Source organism: Megalopta genalis, chromosome 2 (assembly GCF_051020955.1).
Source record: "Megalopta genalis isolate 19385.01 chromosome 2, iyMegGena1_principal, whole genome shotgun sequence".
Taxonomy (NCBI): domain Eukaryota; kingdom Metazoa; phylum Arthropoda; class Insecta; order Hymenoptera; family Halictidae; genus Megalopta; species Megalopta genalis.
Window position 1 is genome coordinate 22777659 of NC_135014.1, and position 13256 is coordinate 22790914.

The 13256-nt window shown below is 35.0% G+C and overlaps 2 protein-coding genes across 2 annotated transcripts; one reads left to right on the forward strand and one right to left on the reverse strand.

Annotated features, from left to right (window-relative positions):
* Positions 1 to 61: 61 nt before the first annotated feature.
* LOC117220510 (sialin) lies at positions 62 to 8464 on the forward strand. The gene is made up of 11 exons (XM_033470523.2): positions 62 to 537; positions 1698 to 2020; positions 4149 to 4342; positions 4435 to 4565; positions 4901 to 5006; positions 5646 to 5730; positions 5793 to 6013; positions 6105 to 6251; positions 6327 to 6459; positions 6547 to 6788; positions 6905 to 8464. The coding sequence occupies exons 2-11, from the start codon at positions 1996 to 1998 to the stop codon at positions 7121 to 7123; spliced, it is 1503 nt and encodes a 500-aa protein (XP_033326414.2). The 5' UTR covers positions 62 to 537; positions 1698 to 1995; the 3' UTR covers positions 7124 to 8464.
* On the reverse strand, positions 8349 to 13219 carry LOC117220509 (uncharacterized). The gene is made up of 6 exons (XM_033470522.2): positions 12986 to 13219; positions 12181 to 12559; positions 10697 to 11485; positions 10026 to 10460; positions 9908 to 9970; positions 8349 to 9658 (listed from the first exon to the last, which is right to left on the reverse strand). Exons 2-6 carry the CDS (start codon positions 12557 to 12559, stop codon positions 9243 to 9245), a joined length of 2082 nt encoding a protein of 693 aa, XP_033326413.2. The 5' UTR covers positions 12986 to 13219; the 3' UTR covers positions 8349 to 9242.
* Positions 13220 to 13256: the final 37 nt, after the last annotated feature.

The window sequence follows — 13256 nt, forward strand, 5'->3', positions numbered from 1 at the left end:
TTCTTATTTTACGGAGAAAGTGATTCGTGCCGAATTTTTCATTATATCTTATAACAAAAGCAGCAAGGATCATTGTTGTCAGTGCTTACAATACTAAATAAACATATTTTACATAATATAAACGTGAAACTCTTAAAAATAACTGTATCTTCCGAATATTCTTTAGCCGTTGAATCTTACGGAGATTCAAATTGTATACATATAGCTACATACACACACAACAGGTGATGATGGAGGGGGAAAAAAGCGCGAGCTGAAGACGGAAAAAAGTCGGTAGTGTTCAGTGAGTGACTGAAATTCAGTCATTTTGTGTGTACCGTGTGTAGGATTGATCATTTTATGTATATCGTTTCCTTGTATTTTATGTGTGCATGCATCGACGCTAGTGAAAGAAGGTTCACAGTTATGTTATCCAGTATTTCATCCAACGTATACACACATGAGCAGATTAAATGAAAGCTGCACAATTTTCTATTGCAACGTCGAGGATCATTTGTACGACGACTTCCTGTCGATATTGAAAGTCGTTTGAAAGAGGTTAGTCAGATTATGAATCATGCTTGCGTATAAATTCTATTGACACGAGTGCACATCCTTTTATTCATTCATATATCAGTTGTGATATATGTTTTTCTTTATGCGTATGTTATGTATATGTAGTTATGTGTATGTAGGTATATGCAAATGCAATTTATTTATCAGTTTCCAATTATGTACATACCAGCATGTAGTTCATCTAATGGATTAAAACATAATTAACTGTGTTCATAGCGTTATTCTTATTCTTTCCCTTGATAAATCTAATAAAAAATACATAGATTCTTATGATCTTCTATTTATAAAACTGATGCAATATGAAAAAATTAAATGCGTCCCCTATTTGAGTTTGAGTCACTAAAGAGTTCGATTGTTTTCTAATCAGTGACCTGATTGCGGCAATAGATAATTTATGGTGTAGCATAAAACATCTGCAAAACAAAGTTCTAATATTTCAATTTTAATTGTCAATGATTAATTGCGTGAAATAATTTCTCGTACTATCGTAAAATTATGGCGGTTACTAGAAAAAACAAGTAATAGTCGCATTTGATGACAAATATGAAAAATCAATAATACCACACGTATGGAACATCACGAGAATCGTTATCAGAAAAGTCGAGTAATGCGGCATCGATAGTATCAATAATTCCATATGATAAGCTAATGCATGAATTGCACATTGCAGATCAACTCCATATTTCAATCATTCTAATCACCATCGTAACCTTGTTTGTTAAATGTTTAGCTTGCTGGGCATAGTATAAACAAGGAAAAAAATAGTCATGCACCACTGACGATACTTTCAACGTCAATATTGTTTCTAACGTGGTACCGAGTTTAAAATCGTTTACGTCACGTCATCCCGCCAGAATTCAAACTTCGGCCAGTAGTATAAATAGCGCATAAATATACAATTTATTTATCCAATTGTCGCTATAGCGCGAAGAACAATCAAATTAAGAGTTACATAGTATCGACAAATGTTGAACCGTGTTGTGGATTAAGAGCCAAGCACATAGCGTGTGCATTATTTTCTTTCTATAATCGCTTGTAGTATGCATATATCAGACTAATATTGCGTAAGCGCGTGTAACTTAAACATCATTGAGGATTTAAATATAGATTTCGGATACAGCGGCGTCTCGTCTCTTTTTCAGCGTTCTTGCAACTATATATCAAACTTTACTGGATTCTGATGACAGCAGGAGCATCGTCGACTAGACAGAAAATGAAATAAAATCGCGACGATTATTATCAACCACTGCGAAAGCATGACGTAATAATACAATCGTCGATTTGTGCACTGGCTCGATCGTATTCCGAACTGCATCCTCTAGCAACTCCGGAGTGTTTGTAGCTTGTTACGAGTTGTTAACAAGCATCAGTAGAATTAAAACGCAGTCCCACGGTCATAGAAATTCGTAGCGTGCGATTCTGCACGTCGCTCTAAATAAAATGGCTCTCTTCCGGAAGGTCAATGGTAAGTACATACCTATTTTATAACTTTACGATAGCCGAAGGTTATCGCATTCTTTCGCATAATGTGCAGAATCGAGATTCTGCGTATGTTAAGAAGAGTTATTTTACACTGAATCACGGCGCCCTTGAGCCGTATATCCGTCGTTTCCTAAATAAAGTTTCCGTCGACTGTTGACAATTCGAACTCGCTTTTGCGCGCGGATTCTTTCTTGAAATCCGGTACTAGTATGAATCAACTTTCAAGGCCGCTTTGAGATTATTTCGTGCTTGATAACATTCACATGATCGATAGTGGTGATAACATTTTTATTTGATGTCCAAATTTATTTCGTAAATATCTCCACTTTGCACGTAGGCAACATTTTATATAATAATAATAATATTATTAATATTATATATATTATATATAATATTTATTATTTATTATTATTATATATAATATTTATTATTTTTTATTATTATTATATATAATATTTATTATTTATTATTATTGTATATATTATTATATATATAATAATAATAATATTATTACTTCGAGGGACTTTTATATTTTATATGTAAAGTATTAAAGCTTTTAATCAGTCTTTTTTTAAAAATTACGGTCTGTTTTGTGTATCGGGTAAACTGGGAAAGTTTCATCGTGGAAAAATGACGAAGGAACGCATCGTCGACAAACGGGTAATCACATGATTGAAACTGATTCGAAAGGTTCTAAAGGTCTTCTGCAGTTTATTTGTCGTGTATTTATAGGTCGGACGTACCATTTTTTACTTTTAGGGACGTTAATTGCAATCGTATTGACCATGCCATAACTTTGATTGCCCTCGTTTTATGTTTTGGTTTACTACCGATCCTTTGAATAGTAGTATCGACGTAAGTGGTACTTGATTTCGTTCAATACACATAGAAGCTATTGTGATGTAATCATGCAATTTATTAAGAAATTCACCCTAAATGAATATATTTAATTTGATATTCAGTCGAACAAGTATTTTTAGCTAAAAATTGTGTATCGCGAAATGTTTACATCGAATTTTAGATATTCCGTAACCTGTTTGCAATTTAAAGTTAATATTTTATTCATTTATCTCAATTTAATAATTTGAAAACTTAAAAAAATTCGTCACCTAGATCTTTTTTGTTTCAACGATTAATTTGCACTACTGGTATTGAAGATGTTTGCGGCGTCTGTTTAATGTTCTCTTCCAATGTTATCACAGATTACCGCAGAGATTGCTATTATCGATAAGAGTAAAGATGATGAAGATCCAATTCCATTACGAATCCATTGCGAAAACTTCGTCAATAGGACGAAGTTCATCGTACATTGAAACGTTTCAATTCCCATTAAGAATGTTGCTCGTTTTCCCGATAAAAATATTTTTGTGAATTTAAGAGGAATTGCCATTAATTCGAAAGTCTCATGAGCCTAAATTTTATAATTCATGACAGCTCGTTAGATCTGAAATGACTGATCGATACTAATTAAGATTAAGACCGATCTCGTGAAAGAGCATTTATAGATAAACGCTATTAACACAAGTATCTACAAGTGCATCTTGAAGTCGTTTGTTGTAGAAGTGATTACAGGAATATCACTCATTTTTTTTAGGCTCGTTGAAAGCCGTTTATGATTATCAGACCTGTTCTCCATAGGTAAATATCTATTAACTGCCACTACATTCTCATCAGCCTGTCTAAAAGATAACAGGCGGTTGGACGTGCTTCTGTCGTAACAAGTTTCATAACAATCGCGCGAATGATTAAGTGTAGACACTGTTACTTCAATAAACAGTCTTCGCGATTATAAAACATCAAGGAATACATGTTTCGAACTTTTTGAAAAGTTTCATTAAGTTCTGTTTCTAGGACTACGCTTAGTTAGAATGGACGCGTAAGCGATGAGAATGGATAATTATAGCTTTAAAAACAGTGATTTATATCACGTTTAACTTAACTTTTCGAAATTTTGTAAAATAGACAATTTTTGAAAGCAATCGTTCAAGGAATGTTTCGAGTGGAAAAATTTTACACATCGAACGGGATTCAATTAACACGTTGTAGAATATTAAACACTGATGAATAATTAATGTTTCAACGATTCTACTTAGTACTCGTATACGTTACAGAAAAGATACCGAAAAGAGCGATTCTAGGAGCAATGATGTTCCTAGCATGTATGTTCTCGTACATGATACGCACAAATTTATCAATAACCATTGTTGCCATGGTAAATACAACCCGAAAGGATGGAGGAGTTGGTCCAGCCTGTGGCTCTGTCTCGTTAGCTAATGCTACTCACAAAGCTGCAGAAGTCAAAGATGTGAGTAATTGCTTTTTAAAGATTAATCGGACATACATACAATATTTGAGGAAATATTTTACTGTGATTAATAATTCCGATAATAATTTTAGTATGGCGAAAGATTCGATTGGAACCAACATGTACAAGGTTTATTGCTGTCCGGATATTTTTATGGAGTACTTCCAGCGAGTATTCCTGCTGGCCTTCTAGCTGAGAAATACGGCGGTTCCAAAGTAGTTGCGTGAGTGTAATATTGTTTAATTATTGTTTTTAATGAAGTAATTATCGGGGTCATTTTTTGGGAGCAAATGGTAAACATTGAAATGAAACAGATTTTATATATGATCCTGATAATTATAATATCCGCAGCCGTGGTCATAAAAATAGTACTACTATTAAATAATATTACTACCGATCTATATGTATATTATACAAAATTAGTACATCAAAAGAATGTAGTTTAAAAAATTTGTATCGTCAAGTAGTGATGTAATTTGACTGGCCACTGCTGTACAGTTGTCATTACCTCTGCACACATCACACATTTACCAATTATTGAACTGTATGCTAATATAGATTTGCGACACTAATACCTGCCGCATTAAACCTATTGATGCCTTGGGCTTCTGGTCTTCATTATGGTTTTGTGTTTGTACTCCGTTTTATGATGGGCTTCTTTGGAGTAAGTTTTCCACTACACAGTATTTTTTTTATCAATTATTTTCTAAAACGTAATGTAATATTGATTCCCTTTGGCTCATTTTAAAGCGTGAAATCTCCGAACTTTCACAACTCTAAATTGTTCTCTTTTATAGGATATTTTTACACATGAAATCAAGAGATTGAGTGAAATCACTGTACAAATTCTGAAAAACTTTTTATCCAGGTGAAATCACTGTTTTACAACTACATAAAGCTTGTACGACTCATTATTGCCGGTTTATCGCGTTCTGAATGTATGTATGCTGATAGTATTAGAGTAACTCAAGGTGAACTTCATGAAAATTCATGGGCAAACTTCAAAATACAGTAAAACAATGGCAAACAATCGTACATTGCACTTTTTTTAGCCTGTTATAAAGAGGAGATTTCAATATTCAAAACTATGATGGTTTGATTATCGAAAAACATGTTTCTAGCTTCGTAGAAATATTTAAAATGAGTCAACAGAGTCAAACATTTCACTTATACATAGTACTGTTCACGTATAGTAAGGGGTTAATAAAGACTGAATAAAAGTGATGCATGTCACTTCTAGTACATTAACAAATCGTTGAAGAGTACCGACCTACTTGTTCATTAACATAGAATATATTTTTAGGGAGCCGTTTATCCTGCCCTTCATGCGATGATCGCAAGATGGGTTCCTCCAAGTGAAAAGGGCATGTTTGTGTGGACAATGCAAGGTAAACACTTGTGAAATTGTATATTCTAGAAACAAACATTGAAAATTAAACATGGTTTTCAGGTGGTCCATTCGGAACTGTAGTTACGTTTGCTATATGCGGACAAATAATCAGTGCTTTTGGTTGGAAAGCAGCTTACTACTCCACAAGCATTCTTATACTTATTTTCTATGCTTTATGGACTTTCCTAATTTACGACACACCGGATATGCACCCAGGGATCACAGAGAAGGAGAGATGTTATATTAAAGAGCAAATAGGGACATCTGTCTCTAAACAAAAAGTAAATATTGCCATACGGTATAATACTTTACCGAATTGGTGGTATAAATTAGTCTTGTAATGTTTATTTTATTAATACTGAAAATTTGTAGTTACAATTGCCAATGAAATCAGCTCTAACTTCCGTACCTTTCTTGGTCCTATTGTGGGCCCACTTTGCTAACATGTGGGGAATCTACTTCATAGCCACTAATGGGCCTAAATACACGTTAGAAGTCCTCGGATTTGACATGAAATCGGTATGATTTAATTTATTACAAGTAGAGATAGTTATTTAAGGAATAAAATACTTAAATTTACCTTCTGTTCTCTAGGGAGGAACACTTACAGGATTACCATACATAGCTAGACTCGGTGCTGGAGTATTGTTTGCTGCAGCCGGAGATTACGTACGAAGGAAGAAGGTTTTATCTTTAGGATGGATTCGAAAAATATTTATGATTTTCTGTAAGCGAATTTTAATAACAGTTTTTGATAATAACACATACAAAAAATAAAAACCAGCGTTCTATAAATTATCATATTTTTCAACAGCGCATATGGGCCCAGCGATTGCTTTAATTATAATGACGCATGCTGGTTGCGACGCAATAACCGCAATTGTCATGCTGAACGTGGCATTATCGTTCAATGGGGCTGCGTGTCAGACTAATTTGCAGAATCATCAAGATTTGGCTCCGAACTTTGCTGGTTCCTTGTACGGAATTATGAACACGTTTGGCAGCTTCCCTGGATTTATTATTCCACCAATTATTGGAGTGCTGACAAACGAAAGGGTACCTAATATGACTAATATATAATACTTACTATATTAATATAAAAATATTGAACGATTTATATAAATTACAGTCGCCTTTATTCTAGAGATAGTATACAGTTTCATTTGTTGTAGAACGGAGTAGAAGAATGGCGCGTGATGTTCTGGATCTCGGCTGGAGTATTTACATCTGCGACGATATTGTTCTGGATATTTGGTTCAGCTGAGATACAACCATGGAATGATGTGAAAGAGCATGAAGTGGTCTCACCCTCCGATGAGGAGAAACAGATGACTGAGATACCTATAAAGGAGGTAGCAACAGAAGACGAAAGCGAAAACGAACGGCTGTAACTTTAACAATTATTTAAGAATCGGAAAAACGTAATAGGCGTTGGATAGGAATTAAAAATCTATTACTTAAACGCAGCTGCATTTTTTGAGGATCGTCGACAAATGTTTTCTACTTTGCCACTACATACAAAACAAACGAGAATCAGTTTTATAAATCGCACATATAACTGGTAAGCTATTTTTGAGTCAATTATATGATATTCATTTTTATACATTCGTTAATCTTGGGGATTAATCTCGTACATTCGTTAATCCTGAAGATAGTCTGGGACACGTACAAAAATCAGTCTTTTATAGGGTAGATCCTACAAACGTTAAACAAGTGAATAGAAAATGTAAAAATACTATATAAAATGTAACTAGGATAGGTGTGTGTAATGCATTTTGCCCTGAAGCATTCTGTAATGGCCCTGCGGGCAATGCTACGAGGCAAATGATATCAGAGCAAAAAGGAGTTTTGTCAGTTTGGCGTTGACAGTGAGAGGAGATTGTTTATTTTGCTCTCTCTCTCTCTGTTTAAAATGTCTTGAGTGGGAGTCGCTTTCAGGGTCAGGACAGTAAACCAGGAGGCATTTTGTGCCCGAACTGTGTACTAAGCTTTTGTCAGTGATACTACTAATTTATGGTTGCTATGTGGTATTAAGAATAGAATATAAAATCCTTCAAAAATCTGTTTATCGATGCAGCTTACAATTGTGTATAGTCCGTTTTAGTTTTTTTTTTTACAACAGATGTAGTAAGTTAAAAAAGCCTGTATGCACTTATTAAATTCTCAAATTATTTTAAATTTATGGGAAATGTATGTGGATTGTATGACTGACCATACATACATACAGGTTTCCTCATGAAATATTTTCCGCATTTCCACGTGGAATTTTTGGAATATGTACCGAGAATACGATATTTATTTTTGAGATCTGTATTAAACAGTTTTGTACTTTTACATTTTCAATAACAAATGAAATGCAATAATAGAAAGTCAATCTTTTTTTTTAACGCGACGTTTGATATACTCATAAATCTGTATTATATCTTACAATGTAAATAAGCGTTCATGAATCGACGATTATTATTCTGTAAGAAAGAATTACTACACTAATATCATTAATTTCGATGATCATTTTAATTCTCTAGAGTGGTTGTGCTCATGAATATCGACAAATTATTTTCAATTAATCAACGAACTGTTGAAAAGGTTTAAAAGGTATAAATGTTACGAGTAACATACGAATAATTAAATTTACTTGTTTAAGGAAATGTGTTTGTACAAAGTTGAAATTTTCTTCAATGTTTCTTCGACAATTTGGATGCGATAATATATTGAGAGACGAAGGAAAAATACTCTTATCCGCCTTTCTTGATTTTGTGCCAAATTGTGCGTCGTACGTTTAAGTAGAATCAATGTAGGTCACGGTAGCTTGACGTCAGAAATGTCGTAGCACTGCCAATAAATTATTTGTTATGCCTTCGGGCTCTAAGTGCGTGAATACTGTGCTGTTCACGTGCGGCTCGAACGCTGATTACATTAATATAACGAGATACGGAATAATTTATTGCAACATTCATTGTTCATTTAATGCTATTATACATATAAATATTCTCGAACTTACAAAGAGTGCGATGATCGTGCTCATACTACGTCGAGATACTTAGAATTTAGATCATAAATCATCATTATACAATGTTGTTTTATTTATAAGCACTTTATAAATTGCAGCTAAGGCGCGGAGAGTGAAAGTCATGTTTACATTGTGATATGTATCAACTGTTTTATAAATACACATGTGATACATAACGTGGAGATGCATTTATCTCTTCTTGGCTTTTAGCACGTTCACCGTTGTTCGCACATTCATTTATGGCATCACTTTTTGTGCATTAATACGATTTCAGAATATTATGATATTGTTTCCTGCTTCTTAAAATTGTTATAAGAAGTATGTTTCATTTAACCGTGGTTCTTGACGAATAACTTAATTAAATTTTTGTACACCGCATAAAGATCCATAGATTAGGCAGTCTCACCAACTAAATACCTTTGATTTCCTGCGACTCTTAGAATTCTAGTTAATCAATCGACGTGTTCAACGTTTAAGAGAAAGCAAATAATTTATTTGAATCATCTCTGACTGCTTGAGGTGTGCGAGAGACATATGGGAATGATTTTGAAGTTGTCGTTCGATTTCATATTTTGATTGCAGGTATTCGTTGTAGGTAAGTGCAGTCTCGAAAGAGGCTTGCAGGTCTGCTCTAGGCAGCAGGTGTCTGTGCTGCTGCTACTTCTGTTAATGCACATTTTGCACGAAGACGCCACGCACGCGACTTTCTTCCTTTTAAACAGATTACAGCTACTGATATCCTCTAGAGAGGAAGTTATGCAGTTCTCTTGACTGCAAAATGTGTTCTTCAGTATTTCCAAAGCGTTCACTGTTTCCGAAGGTACAAATTTTGGACGGGCACAAGGGTATTGGTAATAACGTGCAGAATTTGCATTGTTCAATGAACTTGTTGTTCGACCTGCACTGCTGTGGGTGCCTAGAATATATAATAGAATGCAATTATTAGTACAAAGAGAAATACATTTATAATTATTGTGCTCCATTCAAAACTACACTATCTTAATAACGATTTTTCCAAATTTCAGGAAAGTTTCTAAATTCGGTCTTTGCATTAAAATTTAATGTAAACCACAAGCAAAGAAGACTTAACTAAAACTTAAGAAGACTTATGAACATCATCCCTATCTTGCAAGTATAAAATAAATATGAAGAATTGAATTCTTACCTCCAATTGACACCGGCTTCATCAAGGTTGCATCGATAACGTAGGACCACTCGTTAACAGATTCTGAAACAAATTGTATACTCACTATTTTCAAATCATTCTACCATTAAATGTCTACCTCGTGGCATCATGTCAGGTTCTGGAAATACGTCCATAGTTTCTCCAGAGTCTCTAGAAGACTGCATTGAAGTGCTTAAAATAGACCTCACTGGTGGGAAGATCTTCTTCAACGGTGGACGAGGAGGAGGAGGTGTCTGACTCTTCTCTTTCTCTGAAAGAGTAGTAACAATGTAGCAGGGTTTATAAGCAAGTAGTATATCCTGCGTGCGAAGCATTTTCGGCTGATCCTGGGGAACGTCTTCTTCTATTGCACAGTATTGGCAGACAGACGGTCGTCTGCAAATGGAGCACACGACCTCTTTGTCCTTGATCTTCTGGACCTCGGAGACTCCTCCTATGGTTGTCTGAGTGGAAATGGTTTCCGTTTCCGCTTTCGACATCGAATCGAGGATCTTCTTTCTTCTTGCTGCCAGCACGTCGTCCAAAGGTTTCGCTGATAAAAATTGTTTCAACAATTTTCAAAAGTTAGTCACATTTCGAACACGTTTTATACTTTATTATAATGTTCTATAATCTAATATCGTAGTATGGATATGGAAACATGTTCAAAGAATATTTTCAGTGAATAAAGCTCGTAAACTGTGCTACACGTGTAAAAAAATATAAGAACCTAATGCAGAAGCTAACATAAGATCAAAAACGAGATCTTCTACAGAAATAAGTACTAACGTTGCAATTCAGTGTGAAGTTCCTCGAGCTTGTCAATTATATTCATTGTTCTCCGCAGCACAGTGGGCATAATGCATTTAACTGCCTTCGGCGCGTTCGCGGAAACAATTTGACAAACCGATTCTAACAAATCGTCTATCAATGGCGGTACAACCATCGTCGCCTCCATAGGATCGACAACAATGCCGTGTCTCAATCTTCGCAAAATATCCTGCTCTTTTTCTCCGCTTAATTTGTACGTCACTATAGTTTGCATAGTCTCATCTTTCATAGGAAATCTGATCATTTCCGTACATTTATCGATGATTTCATTCATTATTCCATCTACGACCGCTATGGCGTCGATTCCTTTGGACAGCCAATCCTCCAAATAATCGAAGATCATGTTCTTCGTCTCGAAATAGTTCGACAAGAGCTTACTATTCGAGTCTTTTGGCTGGCAAGTCAAATCTGTTTGCGTTTCAGAGTCGACGATCATAATGTCCGCGTGATTGTTGTATTTAATCATAGTTTGTACTTCTTTGTCGGAAGTTTCGACTTCGTGGAGCCTCGGATCAAGGATCCAAAGTGCTCGTGCTAAAGCAAATTGCAAAATGTCGGGGACCATCATGTTCGCTATTTCGTTGTCGGAGAACTCGGACGTGAATTCTTCGAGCTCCTCTTCTTTTATCTTCTTCGCAGATAGCTCTTCTGCTACATCGTTCAATAGTGCGTCCGGAGGGAAGCTAATTATAGTCTCCGCTGCCATAGTTGTCTTCATCGTCGGCATCGGCACTTCTTGCATCGACACTGAAGATATTAATTTTTGAAGCGCACATACAGTAAATTCTGTAAACGCTCAACTTGCAAACAAAAATGGACAATTTGGAAAGAAGAAATACGATTATTCGAAATTGTCCATATTCTTGGGAAATTTATTTTACTGTACTGTATTTGTTAATGATATTGCATGCTAAGATTTGTTCTAGGTCGAGTCAATTTCATTTGCTCATACAATGGGCGACGATCATGTGTTAACATATTCGCAACTGGCAGTGATTTAATATTTTTTTTTGTTAACGAGATGCTTGACAATTTGCGAACTCCATTTCTTCCGGAAGAGATTATTTTACACATAATTTTAGGATGCAAATATTGTAAAAAATTATTTAATTGGTAAAAAGTACGTAGAATTTAAAAAAAAAAACAGTACTAATTTCTGGAAAATTGTTATTCTTCCCACTTGAAACTTTAATACGAAAACATTAACTATAATCGACGCGGTTAGTTTATCCAAAAAATTCTGTATACCTCTTCATACTACAAACAACGTGATATCAATTCCAAGATCATAATGAAGCAGATGCAACGTCGCCATTTTATGAACAAGAAAGTATTATCGTAATGTCTAAGGCCAAAATAAACCCCCAATGAGTCTCTGAAAAGACTTCCTCAGAAAGATTCCACATCCCTTCAAGTTAATGCTATGGTTGTAAAGAGCATACTCATAATGTCCCTGTAATATTCTAATGGTGGACAGGGCGAGGCCATGTACAAGGTTTGAGTCGCTTCGTCCTTGTATTCTTGGGAAATGCGGACATCCGTAATCCCTTGCAAGTATGTTTGAATTCCTTCATCCTGTCTAGGCACGAACAAGTCAATACTCACAGGTGGCCTTATGTCTATGATCTTATATTCCGAGTCTGTATCCAGAAAGGGGATCTGACTGAACTCTCTTCTGTATACAATCTTATCTTCGACGTCTAATGGCACGTCCGGTGACGACGACAAGATCGCCGAGTGAGAGATCTCCCGGATCATTGCATCCTCCTCCGGAGTCACGGTGATTTGGGTTTGCACCCAAACTTCGTCCTCTGATGTCATCTTCAATGCAGAGCGCGTCGATATTTGTTAAATCATACTTAATAAAAAGTCTGATGATTTGTGTAAATTGCTTTGCAAACATCATGTACAATACTTATAGCAATCAAGTTATTCAGCTGATAACATTGTTCAATAAATTTTAATATTTCGTATAGCGTGTTGTAATAAGTAATAGGCAATTTTTAAGCATAAATTTTGAACTTTGAGAATTTTGTTGTTGTTGTGCTTCAAACTTTTCTCGCATTAAATGATTTTGCAAACTCTGCTGAACATAATGATATATTTTTTTGTATGTAACATTATGAATATTTAAACATGTTTAAGTAATGTTTCAAGCGAACAAGGCATCGCTAGTCTCCCCTAATTTTTCTGTAATAATCTATGAATTTTTCTATTTGTATGGTTACAGTAAAAAAAGTTACTTACTTTGGTAAGGTATTAATTGTACACTGTTACGTGTAGATTCTTCGGTACGTTTTCGTGTCGATGAGATAACACACTCACTATCCCGAGATGTCATCTCAAAATTTCTGTAATACTGTGACGATCAAATGAGAAGGTGTTCGGGAATTTTGGGAAGGAAATTTTACATTTTGAAAGGTTATTGATTTGCTGTATTGTCAATTAGATTGACAGTTCTCGCATATGACCGATAAACATTTGTTTTAAGTAGTGAATTACTGCAAGCAAATGCGTA

What these genes read in the sequence shown, in the direction of transcription:
- LOC117220510 (XM_033470523.2), top strand. Translation starts at nt 1,996, where the DNA reads ATGGCTCTCTTCCGGAAGGTCAATG. An exon ending in GGCGGTTCCAAAGTAGTTGC is followed by an intron (nt 4,566 to 4,900) that starts GTGAGTGTAATA and finishes ATGCTAATATAG; the next exon opens with ATTTGCGACACTAATACCTG. An exon ending in GAGTGCTGACAAACGAAAGG is followed by an intron (nt 6,789 to 6,904) that starts GTACCTAATATG and finishes CATTTGTTGTAG; the next exon opens with AACGGAGTAGAAGAATGGCG.
- LOC117220509 (XM_033470522.2), bottom strand. Translation starts at nt 12,559, where the DNA reads ATGACATCAGAGGACGAAGTTTGGGTGCAAACCCAAATCACCGTGACT. An exon ending in ATATTACAGGGACATTATGA is followed by an intron (nt 11,486 to 12,180) that starts GTATGCTCTTTA and finishes TAATATCTTCAG; the next exon opens with TGTCGATGCAAGAAGTGCCG. An exon ending in GAAGCCGGTGTCAATTGGAG is followed by an intron (nt 9,659 to 9,907) that starts GTAAGAATTCAA and finishes TATATATTCTAG; the next exon opens with GCACCCACAGCAGTGCAGGT.